This window comes from Peromyscus eremicus, chromosome 5 (genome assembly GCF_949786415.1).
Source record: "Peromyscus eremicus chromosome 5, PerEre_H2_v1, whole genome shotgun sequence".
Taxonomy (NCBI): Eukaryota; Metazoa; Chordata; class Mammalia; order Rodentia; family Cricetidae; genus Peromyscus; species Peromyscus eremicus.
In genome coordinates, this window is record NC_081420.1 from 29,563,062 (window position 1) to 29,585,358 (window position 22,297).

Sequence of the window (22,297 nt, forward strand, 5' to 3'; positions counted from 1 at the left end):
CAATACTGCTATTCTGTCCCTACCTAGTGTATGCTTTTCCCATGGCTGTCTCACTCCATAGAGCAACAGCCTTGTGACAAGGAGTTAACACAGTCTACTGTTGAGATGACAGTGAGGTTTTGACTTTGGCAGATGAGAGACAAAATTAAAAACAAAGCTACTTTTTCACAGAACAAACATAATGCATGGGTAAAGTCAGGGCATTCCCCAGAGTTCAACACAGAGGCAAAAAGGGATGGCCTGGGCTTTAAGAAGCTCAGTTTAATGCGAGTGACTTAAAATAAACACTGATGACTGATACTCTAGTGCAAGTATGAGGGGTAACACAATCATGTGGAGAACAGAAGGTCAGAGAAGATTTTCCTGAGTCCAGAACACGAAGAGTTATCAAGGTAAAGAAGCAGGAAGGAAGACTCCTGAGGGGGCCTCCTAGCTAGGACAGCAGGAAACTGATAGTATGGGAATGACAGAAATCATGATGCATCAGTGACCTGTGCCCAGGGTAAGTGTGCACACTGAGATGAGGGAGAGGCAGAGAGGAAGGTGGAGAGAAGTCAAGGCGGAACCACAAAGGCCTCACACTTTACACTGAGGAACCCAAGGGCTATGGGAGTCTTTGAAGGATTTTAAATAGGCAAGGTGGTCCTCTCTACCTTCCAAACTTTGTATTTCCTGGATTTTTATTTTATGCGTATGGGGGTTTTGCCTGCACTGTCTGTGCATCTCATGTATGCAATGCCTAAGGGGCCAGAAGAGGGTGTCAGATCCCCTGGTACTGGAATTACAGACAGTTGTGAGCAGCCATGTGGGTGCCAGAAATCAAAGCTAAGTCCTCTGGAAGTGTAGCTAGTACCCTTAACCACTGAACCATCTCTTCACCCTGTCCCGTCTGCCTTTTAAGATGATGACCAACCATCCTGGCTGCTTGATGATCGTGGACAGCTCAAGGATCCTGCAGCAGAAATAAGGAGGGTCTGAACTAAAAAGGCCAGTGGGGACAGGGAGATGTTCATAGAATTCATATTTGTTTTTCTGGCAGTTCTAGGGCTTGAACCCAGGGCCTCACACATGCTAGACAAGCACTTTAACATGGAGCTCTATCCCTAGCTGCTGAATTCAGGTTCTGAGGTTTTATTGGCTGTGGGAGACAGGGACAAGGGTGAGTCTCAGGTGATGCTAAAGTTGCTTATTGTGCAACTCAGTATGGGTGGTGAGTGCAGGGAGCCATGAGAGAGTGGGGATAAACCTGGGAGCTTATTTGCGTGTGCTGCTTCGGAGGTTCCTGAGGTACATGTGTTGGTCTAACACGCTAGTGGCTATCTTGGTCATGGTCAGGGACTGAGATTTAAGAGCATCAGCAGAGATGATGATCCCTGATCTGCTGGTGTTGTTACTCAGGAAGAATTCACAGAAAGGAGCTGTTCCTTTTCATGCTTGACCAAACCCAAGGATAACCCTAAACAATAACTCACTCATCTTTACATTCCCAACTGACTGAACTGCCCACAACAGGTAAAGAAAAAGGCTCATTCACAAATACAGTCAAAGTATGGGGTGTATACCTGGTAGTATGAAAGGCCGTCCCTATTTCAGGAAGAATCCTGGAGTTTTACAGCAACTCCCAAGCTAAGCTATCTTATAAAGGTATCTATCCAACTGATGAGTTTATCCTAAACTGAGATGACTAATTCAACAAAAGTCTTCTGAGTACATCCACGCATAGTGTGTGCGTGTGTGTATGTGTGTGTGTGTGTGTGTGTGTCTGCTAAAGACACAGCAGTGAATAAATCAGATGTGGGACCAGCTTTTGTGATACTATAGAAAGCAATTAAATGAATAATCATAGACTTTTAACAGAATTCACTGAAGGCCACTATTTCATGTGAAAGTTTAAAAAAATTATTACATTTCAAGAATTGTGTGTGTGTGTGTGTATTAAAGAGAGAGAGAGAGACAGAGATGGAGGGAGGGAGGGAGGGAGGGAAGGAGGAAGGGAGGGAGAGAAGGAGAGAGGAAGAGGGATAGAGAGGAGATATATCTGCACACCACAGTGCATGTACAGAAGTCAGAGGACAACTTTTGGAAGTCAGTTCTCTCCTCCATCTAAGTCCTGGAGCTTGGATTGAACTCGGGTTGTAAGGGTTGGTGGTAAATGCTTTTACACACTGAGCCATCTCACCAACCCGTATGTAACAGTTTTGATTTCTATCAAAACCCCACATTGATAAATGTCTTACTCTCATAGGGCTCCTTATTTGCAAATATTGCCCAAAGTACAATGCCAAAACTGTACACGTCTGACTTCTCTGTAGGCTTTGCGTTGATGTCATTCAGGTGTTCGGGTGCCATGTAGGAGAGGGTACCCCCATTCCTCTTGGAGGTGCTGTTCACGTCCCTCTGCTTGTTGTGTTCCTCCTTAGTCAGTTTGCTCCAAGTCTTAAAGGAAGCCACACCAAGATCCGCTATCTGCAAAAGAGGTGGGGCCAACAGAATTTACTTCATGAAGGCTACAAGTAAATGAAGCTTGATATTTATGAAATCAAATTTGAGGACTATCCAGTACACGTGTGCCACAGTCAATTTTCTAGTGGTTGCACTGGGTCTATCTAGAATAACTACCTCTCAATAGACTCTCATACAAACTTGGAATGTTCACAGAAAATTCTGGCATCTAAATTATGTTTTTTCCAAAGTTTTTTTTTTTAAACATTTATTTATTTATGGGGGAGCCACATATGCCAAGATGTGTGTGTAGAAGTCAGAGGACAACTTTCAGAAATCCCTTCTCTCTGTTCACCAAGCTTTGAACTCAGGTCTTCAGGCTCAGCAGCAAGTACCTTTATTAGCTAAGCCACCTTGCTGGGCCCTTCACATCTAATTCTTAAGCAATAAAAAGACTGGGGACAAGACAACAAAACTGTGTTTGTGCTAATTTCTCATTTACTTTGCATATTTTTTGTTTTTGTTTTTCTGGGGAAGATGGAGACTGGTTACCACACCTTCTACGTGCCCAGTAGCATCCAGAGGACCATGGCTGTGTTAACACCTTCTATGTGCCCAGTAGCATCCAGAGGACCATGGCTGTGTTAACACCTTCTACGTGCCCAGTAGCATCCAGAGGACCATGGCTGTGTTAACACCTTCTATGTGCCCAGTAGCATCCAGAGGACCATGGCTGTGTTAACACCTTCTACGTGCCCAATAGCATCCGGAGGACCATGGCTATGTTTCCAAGCATCCCAAAGCCACCCTGAGGGTGAGACCATTGTTGCTATTTGTTTTGAGTTGGCAGCCTGAACCTAAGAGAAAATAGGATGGGTAGAAAGAAATCGAAACACATGTAAAGGCAGAGAAAGACAACGAAGTTAGACACAGAGCAAACAAGGAAGTGGCAGGTTGAAATGGCAGAGCAGGAGAGTACCGGAAGAATCCAAGGGGAAGTTCCCCTTCTGTCTCTAAGAAGCATTTGGGGAGGAGCTAGAGCATGTGCTTACCTGCTATTCACAGGTTTTAACCCAGAACATAAGGGGTAAGTTGTTAACTGAAAGAATGAACAGTCTTAAAAGACATTGGGACTAATGGCTGACTAAGACACGAACGGTGTCTGCTGTGGATCTTACAGGCAGGTCCTGGTTTTTCCCCAGTGCTACACGTTTTCAGGTTCTTTTTGTTTCTTGTTGGTGTGGCTCTGGGATTACATGCAGGACTCTGAACCTCAGCTATCTATTCCCATTTCAGGTCTCCAGCTCGGATTCTAGCTACCAAGATTAATTACATGTGCTGTTATTTCCCTTAGCTAAATGTAGCCCTTGAAAGATGGATGTCCCTTTTCTTATGGTTTAACAAAAAGAGCTTGCAAAAGGAAATTGATTTTTTAAATGAAAATAGAAATACACAAGATGTCAAAGCAGAGGTCTTTGCTTTGGGGTGCCAGACTCAGCCCCAAACTTCAGATGTGTTAGACTAGCTGAACCACACCCCTAGCTACACGAAGTGGAAGATTCTGAGGCCAAAATGGCTATTGACTGCTGCTGTGACTCTTCAACCATTTCTGAATTCTAAGAATATGCTCCACATACTTCCATACTCCCTTTATCTCTAGGATGGAGAAGTCTCAGTCACTAGATTTCCTGGGGAAAATGATGAGCAGACAGTTCCTTCCAGAATGAAGACAGCAACCCTTGATTGCTTCCATGTCCAAGTCTAACCAGAGGGAAACAAAACCCAGGAACCAGTGATGAGACTCTTTTACCACTGCATCCTTAGTTATCTCCCGAGCCAATCAAGCCACACCTGCCCTTTCATTATCATGGCAGCCGTGCAGCAGCACCAGCCTGCTCAACGCTGAGCTAGGTCCTCCTTGATCATGATCACCTACAGGAATGGATTTCCAGTGGAAAATTCAAACGATAATTACTCAACCTTCTCAAAGTCTAGGTTGTGGATTACCTTGATGTGAAAATCACAGTCAACAAGGATATTTTCAGGCTTCAGGTCCTTGTGTATCACACCTCTGTCATGTAAGTAGCACATTCCTTCAATGGTCTCCACAATTATCCTTCCTTTTACAGAAAGCGGGACACTGATCTGAAACAACACATTAAGTCTATGAAATGGAGAAATAATCTAATAGGTAAGAGCAACCACTCCATCCAAGATGGTGGGATGTGAGCCCAAGGTTTGTGTAAGCAGGTTTCTCCCGTCAGGGGGTCTGCAGCACTGCTGTCCCTGGGAAACAAGCCCCTTTCAAGAAAGATTCCATTCCAGGGCTTACAGAGTACTAATGTTATATTTTATTCAGTGCAAAAAATAAAAAAATTCTATGCCAATCTGGATGCAAATAAAAATACTGGGGTGCCTTGTCCAGCCTTAATAGAGGGAGGTGCCTAGTCTTACTGTAACTTGCTAAGCCAAATTGGGTTGATATCCTTGGGAGGTCTGCCCTCTTCTGGAGAGAAAGGGAGGAAAAGTGGATGGGGAAGGGGGCTTTGTGGAAAGGAGGGAGCGGGGGGGGGGGGGGGAATGGAGGTTGGAATGTATAAAAAAATAAATAAAATAAAAGACAAAGAAAAAGAAGCCATGAATTAGAGAGAACGCAATTGAGGGGAGTGGGGGAAGTACATGAGAGGTACTGAAGGGAGGAACGGAAAAGAGGAAAATAATGTAATTACATTTTAATTTTTAAAAATAAATAATTTATAAAAGAATATCCTGAGACCACTTGATGTTTTATCCACTCTATGATCCTTTACGTCTAGTACATTACGTAATAAAAACCTCATGTTTAAAAGAACATGAAATCAAGTTCCTTGCAAACAATGACATCTATTATTATTATTATTATTATTATTATTATATTTCTACCACTACTACAAAGATAGCCTTTAAAATGATGTCTAGATTATCTGAATGAACAGCAAAATCCACAAACATCTCCATGGCATATTCATGTGATATGACATTTTTACATTAAATATAATAATGCCAGGGAAACAGGAATGTGAAATGACACTAAGAGAAAACAAGTATAAGGAAGTATGTTCACACCACTGACGGCTACATAAGCATCTCTGCCACATGCATGATTCTAAAACTATGCTGGGGTCCATCAGTTGTTTGGTTTTTTTTTGTGACCTGGCAGCAGACACCTTAGAACTTTGTAGAAACTCACGTCACTCTTAAAATTATACTCCATTTATATCAACTTCAATGTCATTATTTAAAAAATGCATGTTTCTATTTTAGTGGTAAATTTCAGTTTTTCTCAATATAAGAACCAGCTTACAAAAGAATGATTCCTAAAAGTCAATGTGTGTTTGTTACTGGTTCACAGGAAAAAGTCAAGGTGATGGAACTTAGATTTTCAAGTCATACCAAATCACAGTCTTCATACCATCTGTGGTGGTTTGAATAGGTATGGACCCCATAGACTCATGTGCTTGAATGGATGGCCCATAGGGAGTGATGCTATTAAGAAGTGTGGCCTTTTGGAGGAAGTGTGTCACTGTGGAGGCAGGCTTTGAGGTCTCATATGCTCAAGCTACGCCCACTGTGCCTGCAGATCAAGATGTAGGGCTCTCAGCTCCTTCTCCAGAACCATGTCTGCCTGCATGCTGTCATGTTTCCCATCATGACAATTATGGACTAAACCTCTGTAAGCCACCCCCAATTAAATGTTTTCCTTTACAACAGTTGCTGTGGTCATGGTGTTTCTTCACAGCAATAGAAACTCAAACTAAGACACCATCTTTATCCACATCATGCTGTAACTGAACCACAGCATCAAGAGCTTGACCACCACAATATAAAAGACAGCAGAAGGCTGGGTGTGGTGGAACACACCTATAGTCTGATACTGAGGAGGCTGAGGCAAAATGATAACTTCAGCTTGAAAGTTTGAGAGCAGCATTGCTATCAACCTTGTTTACAAAAATTAATTGATTAACTAAAAATTGCAGCAGAGATCTGTTCCTCTCTTCATTGGCGTACTTTCAGGAAAGCCTTGTTAGCAAGTATGATTGTCCCCCAACCCAACCTCTTCTTGCTTCTAGTTCCTAGACTTTTCCTGGGGCCTATCCTGTGAAGATTCTCATTGGCTGAGCCCACAGAATGTCTTCCATCATAGATGATGTATCACTGGATCAAAATGCCTACTTCTGTCACATGGCTGATCTTACCTGGGTTGGAGGAAGAGAACCATCTGGTCAAACTACAATGCCATATGTATCATCTTTTACCCTTCCCAAGGGTGTTCATAATCCTGAGAGGTCTGATTTGGCAGTTGTAAGATGTAGGGAGATGGAAAGAGGGGAAACATTTGCTACAAAGGCAGCCAAATGCTTCAGCCCCTTACATGCAATCTGTGTGCTGGCCAAAGCTGGTGACTGGCAGTTCCACAAACTGGCATCATCTAACTCCTTCCCACATGGCATTCTCTGTGCCTGGAATGCTTCCTCTCTAGTTGTCTGCTTCAACTTGTCCTTTCCCACCCAGCTCGGGTTGGGGTGGGCTCCTTGCCTAAGTTCCACAGCAGGTGACTATATGCCTATCAAACACCATCACATCATCTGCTCCCTTGCCTTGTCCACCTCTTGCACTTGCCTGTGTTGTATCAGTTATGGGCTCCTGGAGAACTAGCACAAGACTCAGCTCCTAACAGGTACAGAAACTTTAAAAACTTACCTAGTTTTCATGAGTTCCGTTCTTTCCTGTTCTTAAATTTTATATTGCTGTGGTTTATATTCTAGATTTAACCTATAGTAACTTCTTAAATGGTCTAAAAGTACAGTCACTAACTAACATTCTACCTTTTCTTATAGTCAACAACAGTGTACACGCTTTTCTTAATCACTATCTATCGTTTACAATATACAAATTTTCATCAATCAACCCAAATTTATTATCACTTACACTAACGACATGTAAGAAGATGATTCTTCGGCAGAGGACAGGGCTATCTGTCAACTGTGGATTAGAGAGAGGCTAGGAGGTACAGTAAAGAGCGACCTTGCAGTGGAGCCACAGAGAATTACCAGGGGGCTTAAGGGGTGGGGGAGAAGACAACCTCCAAGGAAGGGAGAGGCACAGATGTAAGGGGGACTAACTTTACAAAGTCCAAACTAAACTAGATGTGGTGGCACACACCTTTAATCCTAGCATTTGGGAGGCAGAGGCAGGTGGATCTCTCTGAGTTCAAGGCCAGTCTAGTCTATATATTGAGTTCCACAATAGCCAGAGTACGTAAAAGAGAGATCCTGTCTCGAAACAACAATCACAAACCCCCAACAAACAAACAAATATAACAAAAAAGAAAGAAAAGGAGAGTCCAAATCACAGAACAAAATTCCCAACCAGAAAGCTACAAAGGAAGCCCCAAGGGCAGCCAGATCTGACTGTTAGCACAGACTGCTGTAAGTGCCACTGACCTCGGCCTTCAGCACATGCATCAGGTTGCCCTTCTCCATGAACTCCATCACCAGCGAGTAATTCCCTTCTTCTAAGATGATGCCCAGCAGCTTCACCACTCGACTGTGTCTCAGTCTGTGCATCATCTTCCCCTCCTCCAAGAGAGCCTCATTGTAACTGTGGGCAGGAAAGGCAATATGCTGAGCAGGATGGGGCAAAACCTTCTACCCAGGTTCCTAAGAAGCCCCAGTGTCCCTGCCATGTGTCAGACTGCAGACAGTCTGTTCTGTCTCCTCCAGGCAGTCAGGTCCGAGAAAGCAGAGACTTTTTCTCACCTATATGCCCCCTCCGGCCCTGTCTTAGGAACTGATAGTTGGATGTTCACAACACTCAAATAAATTAATAAAAAGTGAAGCACAGACCTGGCCTGAAGAATACAACAAAAAAGACACAATTCTCAAAGCTAGTCTGAGGAGGGGAGAAGCCCTCCACTGACTGCCTTTTACAAGGTTGCTGGGACTTTTTAGGATGGTATTGTCCTTTGTTTTGCATTTCAGGTTAGGTGTCTTTACCCATGGCCCTGTTTTCTGCCTCCCTTGTTACCCAGGTTTCTGCTTTAGTGATGTCTTTCCCATACATTTCTCAAGCACTAATATCTTTTCATTAACCCCAAAGTCCTCACCCAAAACAACAGTGAGAGTTATGGTCACCCCTCACATGGCCAGTGTGTCAAGTCTCCCAGCAGATGGGCCTCATTTAAAACTCCATGTGCTTAGCCGCACAGGTGGCAACAACTACTTTCTGTAGGCAGCTAGGTAGGGCCTACCCATCTCTGTTCCCGACTCACTCAGCACGGTTGGGCCCTGTGTACACCTTTTTCAGGATGACAAATCCATGACTTTTGTGGAAACACAGGGACACCTTTCCAAAGCCCCCACTGTCCAGATCTTTTCTCTCCAGCAGGTCACTGGATGCCATCTTGATGTTGTCCAAGGACATGTCTGGTTGCATTTTGAATGCTCAACACAGCACTACTGGTTCTTGCTTAGTGCTGTGTCCTATAAATAAAACAGAGAGCTGTCTTAGGGCATGATTTTAAAAGACCACTATTTAAAAAACAAAAACAAAACAAAACAAAACAAAATACCACATGTTGCCAGACATGGTGGCACATGCCTGGAATCCCATTACCTAGGAGGCTGAGTCAGGAGGATTGAAGGTCTGAAGCTAGCTTGTACTCCATAATGAGTTCAAGACCAGCTTGAACAATATAGTGAGTCCTGTCTCAGAAAACAAAAAGCCCACAAAGGTACCACATACGTGGTGTGCCTTTGTTTTTATTGAGGATAAGTGTAATCTGTAATATGAGCTGCTCAGCTAAGAGTTACAGATGACTGTGACTTTTATTCCAGTGGACCTTTCATTTCTGGCAACATGGAACACTAGAAAAATTTTAAAACATTCTGCCACAAAGAGCTATGCATGTTAGGTAACATAATTCGAGCATCCACTGAAATTCAGAGTTTAGTATATAGTAGAAAAGGCAAATTTCCAGGAACAAAAAGCAGACTCAACACTGGACAAGGAGTAATGCCTCCCATGGTGGCAACTGTACCAGCGTGGCCCTAGGTTAGGAACGGGGTAGTATTCAATGTAAGAGGGCTGGAATGAGGCCTCCCTGTCACTGGGACCTCCTCGGCATACAACCTCTCAGTGGAGAGATGGACTGGAAAAAATAAAAAGCATGAATACATGTGTCTAGGACCAGGAATCAGGTGTTTAAAAAGATTCTCTGTGAATTCATAACCTTGAGCCACCTCCAAATAAGTTTGGGCTTTGATTTCAGAGGATCCTGGCTATTCTCCTTAGGGCAGGATTCTCCAAACTAAGAATGTTTATGTACAAAGAGGTCATCGTCTGATGACATCCTCAGATTATAAGGTTATGAAAGACCCCCAGCCTCCCCGCCTAACATAGCTTAGCTCAGCTGCTTTTGAATAAAGTCTGAGAGGTACCGAGGAGTTCAGTTAGCCACCTGGCCCCAGAGCGAGGAACTAAAAGGTCAGAAAAAGGTCAGGAAAACACCCTGTACCCTAGACAGAAGCTAGGCGTGGCGAGCTCGGGGAGAAACCACGAGCTGACCTGGGTTTGAACCTGGCCTCATTTGCATCATCCAATCAGAACTGGCCTCATTTGAATCATCCAATCAAAACCCTGTAACCAGGTTTCTTGCTTCTGTACCCGTGCCCGACCCTATAAAAACCCTCTGCTCCAGCCCGTGGGCGCGCCAGTCCCTTGAGCTTCTTGAGAGACTGTGTCGCCCCGGGTACCCGTGTTCCGGAATAAAGCCTCTTGCTGTTTGCATCTGATTCGTGGTCTCGGTGTGTTCCTTGGGCGAGGGTCTCTCCTGAGGGAAGACTGCCTTCTGGGGGTCTTTCATTTGGGGGCTCGTCCGGGATTTGAGACCCCCTGCCTCGGGACCACCGACCCACTGTCAGGAGGTAAATTGGCCGGCCACTGTCTGTCTTGTCCCAGTCTGTCTACTTGTCTTCTGTTTTCGTCGGGCGCCCTAAGTCAGGTCTGAGTCGGTGGGGGCTGAAGGAGCTGACGAGCTCGGACTTCGCCCACCGAAACCCTGGAAGACGTTCCACGGGTCACGGAAGTCCCCTGGAAGACGTTCCACGGGTCACGGAAGTCCCCTCTGGGGCACGGTTCTGAGTTTCTGCTTTCGGTTTTACGCCGAAGCCGCGCAGCGCGAATTTCTGTCGTCTGTCTTGTCTTTTTGTTTATCGTTACTTGTCTAACACTTCTTTATCTAGAGACCACCATGGGGCAGACCGTCACCACCCCACTGAGCCTAACCACGAACCACTGGTCCGATGTTAAGGCCCGAGGAAACAATGAAGGTGTCATTCTTAAAAAGAAAAAATGGACCACCCTCTGCGAGGCCGAATGGGTCATGATGAATGTTGGCTGGCCGCGAGAAGGATCCTTTAACCTCTCCCTTGTTTTACAGGTGGAGGGCAAAGTTTTCGCCCCTAATCCTTATGGACACCCCGACCAGGTCCCATACATCGCCATCTGGAGATCTCTGGTCGAAAATCCATTTCCATGGGTCAAGCCTTTCCTTCCACAGCCCCCTCCAGTCTCTGGGCCCCCTGCACCCCTCAACCCGGACTCTTCCCTTTACCCTGTGCTCCCTCACAAGGAGACTCCCAAGCCCCCTGTCCTTCCCCCGGACCCTAACTCCCCTCTCATAGATCTCCTGGTAGAGGAGCCCCCTCCCTATCAGGCTGGACCCGCTCGGCGACCCGGCGGAGCGGGGGCGGCTCCCGCCGCCGCGAAGGCGGCTCCCGCCACGGCAGCGGCGGCGGCGGCGGCGCATTAGCGGCCGCGATCCGGCCGTTGGCAGATGCTAAGGTTTCCTCAACCAGCAGGACCTCAGATGAAGACAAGGAAGATGAGATGTCGTCCCCCATTGCCAGCCGCCTCCGCGGCCGCCGGGAGGGACCCCCTACTGAGTCCCAAGCTTTCCCACTCGGAGAAGGGCCGAACCAACAACTCCAATATTGGCCTTTCTCTGCTTCAGACAGGCCGACTTGGGACGGTTGTCAGCAGCTCCTGCAGACCCTCTTAACAGTAGAGGAAAAGCAGAGAGTTTTCCTGGAGGCCCGGAAGCAGGTTCCGGGCGATGACGGGAGGCCATCCCAACTCCCGAATGTCATCGATGCGGCTTCTCCCTTGACTCGCCCTAACTGGGATTTCAATACGCCTGAAGGTAGGGAGCATCTACGTCTCTATCGCCAGTTGCTCTTAGCGGGTCTCCGAGCGGCCGCTAGAAGGCCTACCAATTTGGCTCAGGTAAGGAATGTGATACAGGGAAAGGAAGGGAATGTGATACAGGGAAAGGAAGGGAATGTGATACAGGGAAAGGTAGGGAATGTGATACAGGGAAAGGAAGGGACACCCGCTGCATTTCTAGAAAGATTGAAGGAAGCTTATAGGATATATACTCCGTATGATCCGGAAGATCCAGGTCAGGCTCCAGGTATTATCCTATCATTTATCTATCAGTCTAGTTCAGACATCAGAGCCAAATTGCAGCGGTTGGAAGGTTTACAGGCGTTAGGGTTGCCAGACCTAGTGAAGGAAGCAGAGAAAGTATTCAATAAGAGAGAAACTCCTGAAGAGCGTGAGGAAAAGAGATGGCAGAAACAAGAGGAAAGGGATAGGAAACAGCATAGGGAGATAAAGAAAGTTCTGACCGCCGTTGTATCTCAGGGACAGCGGAGAGAGGGAGACAGGTCGGGAGAACGAAGGAGGCCACCCCTAGATAAAGATCAATGTGCTTACTGCAAGGAGAAGGGACACTGGGCCTGAGAATGCCCCAAGAAGCCACAAGGACCCCGCCGGCCCAAGCCCAAGACCGTGGACCTCCTTAGTCTGAAGGACTAGGGGGGTCGAGGCCAGGAGCCCCCCCTGAGCCTAGGATAACCCTCAAGATCGGGGGGCAGCCCGTGACCTTTCTGGTTGATACTGGTGCCGAACATTCAGTCCTAACCCATGCCGGAGTGCCTCTTAGCCGGCACTCTGCACTGGTGCAGGGGGCAACTGGAAACAAGAGATATTATTGGACTATCGAGAGAAAAGTCCAACTGGCTTCAGGGCAAGTAACTCACTCCTTTCTGCACATACCTGAATGCCCCCATCCGCTGTTAGGACGGGACCTACTAACCAAACTAAAAGCACAAATCTATTTTGATGAGAAGGGACCGAGGGTCACGGGCCCCAGAGGGGGCCCTCTGCAAATCCTGGCCCTCAATTTAGAGGAAGAGTGCCGCTTGTTTGAGTCAGAACCCCCGGAGAAATTACCTGAGGAGCTACAGAACTGGTTGAGAGAGTTTCCTCGCGCCTGGGCAGAGACTGGGGGCCTGGGGTTGGCACACGATCAGCCACCACTGATGATCTCCTTGAAGGCCTTCGCGACTCCCGTTTCAATCAGACAATTAATGGCTATACAGGACACTCCGGAGCCTCCCCCGCCCGGGAGAGAGCCCATGCCATACAGCCCTGAGGACCATGAGCTAGCAAAGAAAATGGGGGCGGACTGGGACCCACAGAGGCAAGCTTGCCACCGTCCCGGTGTACACTGGGAGACAGACTTTATAGAAGTAAAACCCGGAATCTATGGGTACCGGTACCTCCTGGTCTTCGTGGACACCTTTTCAGGATGGATTGAGGCATTTCCAACCAAGAATGAAACGGCTAACGTGGTAACAAAGAAACTGTTGGAAGAGATCTTCCCCAGGTATGGGATGCCTCATATATTGGGGTCGGACAATGGGCCTGCCTTCGTCTCTCTGGTAAGTCAGAAAGTGGCCAAATTATTGGGGGTTAATTGGAAACTCCATTGCGCATACCGCCCCCAGAGTTCAGGACAGGTAGAGCGAGCTAATAGGACAATTAAGGAGACTTTAACCAAATTAACGCTTGCAACTGGCACTAGAGATTGGGTGCTCCTACTTCCCTTGGCTCTTTACCGAGCCCGGGATACTCCTGGGCCGCACGGCCTAACCCCTTTTGAAATTCTATATGGGGCCCCATCTCCAGTCATGAGGTTTCTCCATCCTGATATCTCATCTTTTGCCACCAGCCCCACTTTAGAGGCACATCTACAGGCCCTCAAGCTGGTGCAGAAGGAGATCTGGAAACCCTTGGCTGAAGCCTACCGAGAGCAGCTGGACAAGCCGGTGGTCCTCATCCTTTCCAGATTGGGGACTCCATTTGGGTCCGGCGCCACCAGACTAGGAATCTGGGGTCACGGTGGAAGGGGCCCTACACTGTCTTGCTGACCACCCCCACTGCACTCAAGGTCGACGGGATTGCTGCATGGATCCACGCCTCTCATATGACGGCTGCCGGGGAGACCGACCCAGCAGGAAAATAAGGTCATCTCACAAACTGGGGAAACGGTCTGGCAGATGCCTTAAACTCCTCCACCCACCCGGGGGGGTGGTGCATTGGCCGGATCCGGGATGCCGTCACCCTCAAGCAAGATGTAGATTCGCTCAGTCGGACTTTTATGTCTGTCCGGGGGGATGGGAGGGGCTGGGCCCTCGCCAAGAAATGCGGGGGGGAAGGAGATTTCTTCTGCGCCCAATGGGGCTGCGAGACCACTGGCGCAGCATATTGGAGTCCTAGCTCCAGCTGGGACCTGATCCAGACCAATAGAGGTTTCAGGAAGGCTACAGGCGGGGGGGGGGGGGGGGGGGGGGGGGGGGGGTCTTGCTCAGCTGGGTCCACCGAGGTCAGCTGATTCGAGCCCGGGCTCTCACTTCCCCTAAATATAACTTTCACTGGCCCGGGGAAGGCTGATAGAAACTGGCAACGGGGGCGCACTTGGGGGCTCAGGTTATATGAAACCGGATATGATCGGGGCGTAAGATTCACTATCAAACTTAAGATTGAGGAGGCCTCCGCCCCTATAGGCCCCAATCAGGTTCTCTCTGACCAGAAGCGCCCCTCCTTACCTGTTCCAGCACCCCCGAAGATTACCCCTCGACCCGGTACGATTACCAGCCCAGGTATAACTCCGGCCACTACCAAACCGCCCCGGCCAGGAACCGGAGACCGGCTCTTGGGTCTGCTAGCAGGGGCTTACCAGGCCTTAAATGTAACCTACCCAAATAGAACGCAAGAATGTTGGCTATGTTTGGTTTCCCAACCCCCCTACTACGAGGGGATAGCAACCCAGGGTAATTATACTAGCACTCACAGTCCCCCTCCGAGCCAATGTCTAGGAACAGCCCAACATAAGCTCACAATCTCAGAGGTGTCAGGACAAGGACTATGTCTAGGGAGCGTCCCCCGCACCCACCAACACCTGTGTAACCGCACCCTATCCATAAGCGCTGTCTCTGGCTATGTCACCGGCCCTAATGGTACCTATTGGGCATGTAATACTGGGCTCACCCCCTGCGTTTCAGCCTCAGCCCTCAATGCTACCTCTGATTTTTGTGTGCTCATCGAGTTGTATCCAAAGATTGTTTACCATACACCAGAGGAGATTTACCCACACTTTGAGATGAGACCCTATCGGTATAAGAGAGAGCCGGCGTCTCTCACTCTGGCCCTATTATTGGGGGGGGGGGGCTGACTATGGGAGGAATAGCAGCCGGGGTAGGGACAGGCACCACCGCCCTAATGGAAACCCAATAATTCAGACAGCTCCAAGCGGCCATGAATCAGGACATTCGGGACCTAGAGGAATTAGTAAGCGCCTTAGAAAAATCCCTGACCTCCCTCTCTGAAGTAGTGCTCCAGAACAGAAGGGGACTCGACATTCTATTCTTACAGGAGGGAGGGTTATGTGCCGCCCTTAAAGAGGAATGTTGCTTCTATGCGGATCATACTGGGGTGATAACGATTAGAACAGAGACAAAATTCTTCGAAGAGCAACAGGGATGGTTTGAAGGATGGTTCAGAAGGTCCCCCTGGCTCACCACCCTCATTTCCACCCTTCTGGGACCCCTTCTGATTCTATTACTCCTCCTGACATTTGGGCCCTGTATCCTAAGTAGACTTGTCCAATTTATCAGGGAACGTGTCTCTATTGTTCAGACTTTGGTATTAACCCAGCAATACCAAAGGCTCAACCAGATGGAACTCGAGTCACGTCACCAATCTTCCCCATGAATGGAGGATTCCATTCCTGAGATAAGAAAATGGGGGAATGAAAGACCCCCAGCCTCCCCGCCTAACATAGCTTAGCTCAGCTGCTTTTGAATAAAGCCTGAGAGGTACCGAGGAGTTCAGTTAGCCACCTGGCCCCAGAGCGAGGAACTAAAAGGTCAGAAAAAGGTCAGGAAAACACCCTGTACCCTAGACAGAAGCTAGGCGTGGCGAGCTCGGGGAGAAACCACGAGCTGACCTGGGTTTGAACCTGGCCTCATTTGCATCATCCAATCAGAACTGGCCTCATTTGAATCATCCAATCAAAACCCTGTAACCAGGTTTCTTGCTTCTGTACCCGTGCCCGACCCTATAAAAACCCTCTGCTCCAGCCCGTGGGCGCGCCAGTCCCTTGAGCTTCTTGAGAGACTGTGTCGCCCCGGGTACCCGTGTTCCGGAATAAAGCCTCTTGCTGTTTGCATCTGATTCGTGGTCTCGGTGTGTTCCTTGGGCGAGGGTCTCTCATGAGGGAAGACTGCCTTCTGGGGGTCTTTCAGTTAAAGCCAAAAAAAAAAAACAAAAAAAAAACAACTTCAAGTCAGGCTAGACAGAATCTGTCCTCTCCCATGATTACTTACATAAACTCCCTTTCCAAAAGTATAAATAACAAAAATTCCCTATGAGCTAGACCCTGCGTATATAACAGGCGGCAGTACTAAGCACTGGGTGAGAACCTTAGGTAACTAGTCTATTAAGTAATATTAGGAAATAAATATGTCCCAAGTAATTATGAGCAAAATTAGGGACTGGAAGACAATTAAAGAGAATAACACACTCTGAATAGGAAGATGTGAAAAAGAATGAGGACTTAAGAGACCTGCCCATCTCTGCTGAGTGGCATTCCGTGTTTCTCAGAATAAGGACTTAAAGGAGAGTGCTTTGGAGGGAGGCATAGGGCCTCAGTGCCAGGATGAGTGCGGCAGCTTCGCTGGGCTCAACATCTTCCTGACCACCCACTCATACAATTGTAATGACCAGTCTCGTTACAAACAATGGCTATTCAACACAAGCAAACTTTATTCCCCCTTTGAATGCTGGGAAAAGAAGACAGAAAACTCCAAAATAAGGAAGGTAAAATAGAAAGAGACAGTAAGTAGTTTATGGGTTACAGTACATTCTTAATGAGTACTTAAAAGGTGAAATAGTGACCAAAGAGAAAATCCAGGAGGCCTAACAAGTGTAGAAAGAACATATCCAAGGTGACATCTTTAATAAGAAGGAGTGGAACTATGACGGTCATCTCCCATGGAAGTAAAGGCTCTTCCCAAGGGCTCTGTCATTCCTGAGGAAACTTTCTGTTCAAAGTGGAAAACACAGCCCAAAGTGAGTGCTTCCCTCTGGGTGAAGACCTAAGACATTCAATGGTATTAAAAAGTACAGAGGAGTCCTCTTAACACTGTGTTAACAGTTTTTGATATTTTAGGTGAGAAGTCTTTATCTTGAAGTTATTCAAGGAACAGATAATATCTTACAAGCATGGGCTGCCTGTGATCTTGTCTAGTGGCCTGCAGCAGAACGCTTGAGTAAGCAAATCTCCTACACTGTACAGAGGCTCCCTAGAGGACACCAGTATTCCAGCGCAACTGATATCAGACGGACATGACAAATGATCTTCTCCATGTCTCAGGCATTGCCAAGCAAGAAGACTAGCGGTGGGGCAGAGGCAAGGAGAGGAGGCTGCCCAGAGGAAGGCATGAAGGCAGATGAGGAGTGAGGAGGCGCTGGAGGCTTGCTAGCAGAAGCCATTCATGTGCCTTGTGACTTTAAGGAACTTACTTAGTCTCAATTTCCTCATCTGTGAAAGGAAATGACAGCTCATCTTGGAAGTGGCAAGGAATTATGAAAAAATAACACATGAAAATACATTTGCCTGCTTAAAATGGCTATGGCTACAGTTAGCCCTGCTGTTTATGTTTATCAACGCCGTGGCTCTGAGAACCCCACTGTGTCACTGGGCCTGGGTACACAGGTACATTTCCAAGTGTACAAAAAGCACTTCCAACATGATGTCTTTAATGAGAAGGGGTGGAACTACAATGGCCATTACCCATCGAAGTAAAGGCCGGTTCTGAGGGCTCTGCTATCCCCAAGGAAACATTCTCTTCAAGTGAAAACCAGCCCTAGAGTGCTACTGGCTTACATGTTGAATTAAGACTGATACATTGAATTGAGACTACCCAGCAAGTCCTACTGACGATCTATGAGAATGAAAATGGGATAGTGTGAAGACAGAAGGGGTAAACGTATGTTCCAGGCCTGACTCTTCATTTCCTATAGATGCTCTAGAGCACGTGGACCTGCCTAGTCTCCCCATCTCACGATGTGTCCCTCTCCCCAGCCACAGTATTTTAAATCCTAGTCAGGAAGCCTAGAGGTTGCTGGCCTGCCAGGTGTCCATGCACTTTCATTTCCTGGGGGACCCATCTTAAGACTTCCTGTTTTGAGATATTTACAGAGTTGGACTTCTCTCCTCAAACAGTTATTTTAAAATTGTTTCTAATGAAGTTTACAGAGGCAAAAAACCAAAACCAAAAAATAGTGGTTCTGCTAGGCCACTGTCTTCAGTGCCTAGCAGAACCAAATGTGGTAAACAATTGTTAAGTAGCTAAAAAAATTGTACAGAACTATTTAGTTGTTAAAGAATAAAGGATATAGTTAAACAGATTTTAAAGTATTTATAAAATAGATTATATGGCAATTTAATAGAGAAAAAGGCACAGGGAAAGACACCAAAATATTCACCAGCATTTTATTTACACTGTAGGGAAATGTTTACTTTCTTCTCTATACTTTTAAGTCAGGGTCTTGCTGTGTGCCTGGGCTGGCTTGAGATTTGTGATCCTCTTGCCTCAGCTTCTGGAGTGCTGGGATTACAGCTGTAGCTCACCATGCCTGGCTCATCTTTATATTTTTTTTAAAAATTACATTTTCTATAATATCAAGGATTGCAAAAACACTGAATGTAAGGTAGAAAGCCAGATAATCAAAACAGGCATGTTGACCTGTTATTGCAAGTCATAGCTAATTTCAGCTACTATCATGTCCTTTTGAATGGGGTTTGCTAATGCTTTGGGATAAATGATTATCAATGCACAACCACAGAGAAGTGAAAACTTCCCACTGAAACGAATCAGAAATTCCAAGAAATTTCAAAATTAACCTTGGTAAAATAGGTCTACATTATATATACATATAATACTGTTTTGAGTTCAAGCTTACTTAGTGAATTCCAGACCAATCAGGATTACACAGTGAGATCCTGTCTCAGGAAATGTGTGTGTGTGTGTACAAACACATGCCCCCTGTAATGGCTGGACTCATTTAAACCCAATTAATTTTCTCTTAATTTTTCAATGACAATCATATATGATAAGAGCAGGGGGACAGAGAATGAGAGAATGTCACTTGCTTATTGTGGCCCACTTCTTCCCTAACAGAATTCTGATTTTACTCAGGTATGTGTCATAATCAAAAGCCAGCTCCAAGGTTCTTTAATTAATACAGCTTGTGCTTTGCCTCCAAACAGGGCAATGAACAAGGAATCAAGTCACCAACCAAAGACAAAGTTGGAATAAAACGAAGCATGATCAAATACATTAGCACATCGTGACCTGTGAATTAATCTCATCAGGACTATTTTCAATTTACAAATGAAGAAACTAAAAGCTGAGGTCAATCGCTTCACCTGCACTGAACAGACTCAAGCCCTATCCCTTTTCTCCGACTCCCACTCTAGTTCTCTAATACACGCTACTTTCTAGAAAGGAAAATAATAGTTTATCTGTTGAAAACTCCAGATGCTGATACAACCCCAGATGCAAAGACCAAATGCCTTTAATACAGGCACCAAGGAGGCAGAGGCAGGTGGAGTACTGGGAATTCAAAGCCAGCCTGGTCTTCTACATAATTAGCTTCAGGACAGTAAGAGCCACATAAAGAGACTCTGTCTCAGCCAGGCGTGGTGGCGCACGCCTTTAATCCCAGCACTCAGGAGGCAGAGGCAGGCGGATCTCTGAGTCTAAGGCCAGCCTGGTCTACAGAGTGAGTACCAGGACAGCCAGGGCTACACAGAGAAACCAAGTCTTAAAAAACAAACAAACAAACAAGATCAGTATTATCAATGTCTTTATAGTAAGAGACATCTGCCAGAATAATATCCAACCAAAGTGTGGGAAGCTGTACTTCTGATTCAATTCCCAGATTCTATTGGTGATATTAACATGTCATAGATTAATAAATAGCAGTACCATGCCCAGTTTGTAAGTTGTTACCTTAGGCATATTTCTTAATACAATTCTGAAGGCTTAACATTATATATGAGGCTCAAAACAGGAAAGAAAGAGAAAAATGAAAATTAAACTTGGTAATTGTTACTGTTGTTTTTCAGTAATACAAACAAATTTCATTTTAAACAGGGCTAGTTCTCATTTTCTGTATACAAGACAGCCTTAGTAGTGTCTTCCCAGTGGCTACAAAATTACATGACTAAGTCATTACACCTCAAAGTTCACACTGCCATTGAGTTTTCATGTGTTGAGAAAGAATTAATAGCGTTCTAAAGATTAATGGAGTTTTGTGGAATTTATTGATTAAAACAGCGTCACTCTTTGCCACAAGTAAATGAGCAAGGAAATCAAATGACCTGCAAGAGACAAAGAATGAGTCACCCTGGACCGAACCATGCATCCTCAGGAGGCTCTTTCTATTCAACGCTTAGGTGAAGAGGATGTGGCTTATGTTCTTCATAACCCAGAGAGGGTCTGCAGCAATCCATAAAAGCAAATGCTACTGAGGACCAGAGAAGCCTTGGATGTTTGCCACTGTTCTCTCGCTGAGGTCGTGGATCACGCCTCAATTGCCAGATCACCTCTGAGATAATGATGAAAGCTACTGACTGCTCTGCAACCTCCTGCTGCCCCAAGTACAACAGACATAACCCTTTGAAGCGTTGGTAGGTCCAGGAATATTTACGTAACCTTGTTAGAGCACTAACACGTCAATAACCCATCACCTCTACCAAAAGAATAGTAAGAGAGAAACACCTGTCCTACAGTCACACCATAACCGTGGCTACGGCGCTGATGTCCACTTTCCGTCGAGACCTGAGCTAAGACCAGCTCAGAAAGGCTCCAACCTCCCGCTAGAAGACTGACAGCAAGTGCCGCGCTTTTCGACTTCCGGGTTTGCTGGCGGCCCCGCCCACTACCGGGCTTCCGGAAGCGAGGCCCGCCCTCTGGCCCACGCGCTAGAAATCGCGCGGCCCCCGCCCCTTCCGGGAAGCCAGCCGCTGAGGAAAACTAGCGGCGGACCCGGCCGCGGCCTCCGCGCTGACTTACCTCGGAGTTACTTTCCTTTTCCGCAGCCGAGTACCCCGGCCCAGGTGAGGAAGGACGGGCGGTGGGTCTCAGGAGCGGCGCCTCGCCGTGGCTGCCCGGCCAGGACGGCTCCTGGGCCCTGACGAGGACGCGACCGAGCTCGGCGCTCAAGTGGCGCCAGGCTCGCCGCCGCGGAACACCGCGCTCCTCCGAGCGCCCGCGCGGCCGTTCGACACCCGGGAGGTGAGCGGCACCGACACCCGCGTTCCCGAGACCGCTCCGGGGGCCGCTCGTCCTCCTCGACCGAGCTCCGCCGGGTGGGGCGGCGCTCGGCTGCCTCCGCCTCTGTCTCCGCCTCTGCTCCCGCCCCGGGGCGGTGAGCGCGCCCGGGTGCCAGCCTCCCAGCTGGGCCCTGAGCTCCGCCGGGCACGCCGCGTTCGCACGCCCATCCCGGAGGCCTGCCCGCGGAAAGAATCGCAGTCGTGCCTTGCTTTCCAGCTAGTTCCGAGAGCGCCCTTAAAGAGAGGTGGTCCTAGCTGCTCGGTCAGGGCGGAGTCAGCTTGGTCCGCTGGAAAACCCCGTGTGCGACCCTGGCGATGGAGAGCCGGCGAATAAATTACCGTTCGTCCGCCGCGGCGGGCTGTCGGGGAAGACGAGATTAGTTTGTAGGCCTCTAGAATGGTAATGGTGAAATCTCAAGCAAAAAAAAATAAGTGTTACTAACAGGTGTCATTAAGAAGTTGCACGATAATACACGATCACTTATTGTCCAAAGATAGTCGAGACGGAGAACATACCCACAACCACCACCTTAAGAAAATTCACAGCCCTTTTAACAGATACCTCACCATGCAGATAAGCATTAAAAAGATGCTTAGTGCCATAGGACATTATGGGAAACTCAACTTTGATGTAAAGTACTCAAAATGGCCAAATCCCCAACATTCACAAATGTAAGGAATGCAAAACTTTACTTTTATGGTTCCTGTATGACTTAGCAGTTTCACACACTGTTATGTACCCAAGTGAACATAAATCTAACGTACAAACACATGTACCAAAGTTGGTTTTTTGTTGTTGTTTATTGGGGGTTGTGTGTGTGCAAAACTGCACATATGTGAAGGCCAGAAGTCCACCTCCAGTATCTCCCTCTCACTATGCTACCCACTCCCCCACTTTTAACAGACAAAGCCTCACTTTATCTTTCGCTTGTGGAGTAGGCTAAGTTGGATGGCTAGTCAGCCTCAAGAACCTGCCGGTCTTTGCATCTCTGGCATTGGCATCACCATGGCCAGGTTTTTTACACGGGTTCTGGGAGTTGAATTCAGGTCCATTTTGTTTGCATG

The 22,297-nt window shown here is 47.0% G+C and overlaps 2 protein-coding genes across 3 annotated transcripts in view; one reads left to right on the forward strand and one right to left on the reverse strand.

The window, feature by feature from the left end:
* Ripk1 (receptor interacting serine/threonine kinase 1) overlaps window positions 1-21,154 on the reverse strand; it is a 40,004-nt gene extending 18,850 nt beyond the window's left edge. The window contains exons 1-5 of the mRNA XM_059263214.1: window positions 20,973-21,154; window positions 8,753-8,963; window positions 7,926-8,082; window positions 4,450-4,587; window positions 2,238-2,466 (exon numbers count right to left, since the gene is read on the reverse strand). Coding sequence (XP_059119197.1) covers window positions 2,238-2,466; window positions 4,450-4,587; window positions 7,926-8,082; window positions 8,753-8,916 — 688 coding nt within the window. The 5' untranslated portion in view covers window positions 8,917-8,963; window positions 20,973-21,154. The remainder of the gene's footprint in view (window positions 1-2,237; window positions 2,467-4,449; window positions 4,588-7,925; window positions 8,083-8,752; window positions 8,964-20,972) is intronic.
* Window positions 20,885-22,297, forward strand: part of LOC131911230 (serpin B6) — a 91,967-nt gene continuing 90,554 nt past the window's right edge. Inside the window, exon 1 of one of the 2 annotated variants that reach the window (XM_059263206.1) lies at window positions 20,885-21,016. The gene's annotated coding sequence lies outside the window, so the exon portion shown is untranslated. Of the gene's footprint in view, window positions 21,017-21,074; window positions 21,195-22,297 lie in introns of those variants that run through there. The other variant, XM_059263211.1, reaches the window with a different exon arrangement.